This window comes from Haplochromis burtoni, unplaced genomic scaffold (assembly GCF_018398535.1).
Source record: "Haplochromis burtoni strain Fernald_Lab_line unplaced genomic scaffold, NCSU_Asbu1 Contig_10, whole genome shotgun sequence".
In the NCBI taxonomy this organism is placed as follows: domain Eukaryota; kingdom Metazoa; phylum Chordata; class Actinopteri; order Cichliformes; family Cichlidae; genus Haplochromis; species Haplochromis burtoni.
In genome coordinates, this window is record NW_024582371.1 from 1 (window position 1) to 1110 (window position 1110).

General features: G+C 40.4%; 1 protein-coding gene across 1 annotated transcript in view; it reads left to right on the plus strand.

Annotated features, from left to right (window-relative positions):
* Window positions 1–6: 6 nt before the first annotated feature.
* LOC102288881 overlaps window positions 7–1110 on the plus strand; it is a gene marked incomplete in the record, with an annotated part of 4067 nt that continues 2963 nt past the window's right edge. Inside the window, 4 exon segments of the mRNA XM_042228664.1 lie at window positions 7–40; window positions 154–332; window positions 456–549; window positions 656–1000. Of these exon segments, the coding sequence (XP_042084598.1) occupies window positions 8–40; window positions 154–332; window positions 456–549; window positions 656–1000 (651 nt within the window).

The window sequence follows — 1110 nt, forward strand, 5'->3', positions numbered from 1 at the left end:
TTTAAAAATGCTTGATCAACGAACTCTCCACTTTGGCCGTGTGAGCATTTTAGTTTATGCATCCTTTACAGTATGGTTCTTCTGTGTTATTCAGGATTTAAAAGTCACTTGTAGCGTAGTTGTTTTCTGTTTATGTCTTTCATTTTAAACCAGACGGGAAAGATCTCTGCAGATGGCTTTCAGAAAAGTTTCTTTGAGTGGGAAGCCGTGCGATATGAATTAGACAAGATTTTAAAGGAGGATCCCTTCACATGTCATGCATGTGCCCCAGACATGCTTGCAATTTCAGTGGATGGAAACCGCAAGCATTACCGTTTCAAGAATGCAGCCAGGTACAGCAAAATATGTGTAATACCAACGTTTGTTTCAGACAATGTGACTATAAGGTGCACCAATTAACTTTGGACTTACTTTGTATGACACCATAAAGTATACTGTATTGCTATTTTGTTCAGATCTGAGGAACTGGGCATCTTTGAAGACGCCTTCATAGCAAAGGATGAAGATGTGGGAAGATTTGTGGACTACATACACAGCACATCCAGACATGTAAGATTGAACGCTCTAATTACATAGACATAATTATGTTAACCTTTAACACTCTGTTGAAGAGATTGTGAAAAGACATTGTCACCAGCTATTTAATGCATTTTAGGTCTCCGGACGAGGTGTTTGTGGAGGGGAGTGGTCAGCAGCCAGAGAGACCTCCCAAAGATCCAGCAGCAAGGTGGATGAGGAGGGACTGGAGCTTGCAGTGTGTAGGCATGGAGTGCTGCTCCGTGCTCTAAATATGTACAGGGGTGAAATTTTTGCTTATCCCTTGTACCTGCAACAAAAGCTGGCCAATAGACATATCACTTTTTTTTGTATGGATGTTACCTGCAAGTATTGGCCATATCTTGAAAGAGTAACAAAAAGCTGTCCAGAGCTCCAGCACCTTCTTAGCATGAAGCCATTTCTTTCAGTCTTTCATGCTAAAGCCCACGATTTCAAATGTGAGGTATGAAATTCTGACTTTAATGACTTTATCTGAACAATTGCACATCAACATTTTGTGTAATTTGTATTTTATCTGTGTGTGTGTATGTGCATCTGTGTGTGTGTGTGTGT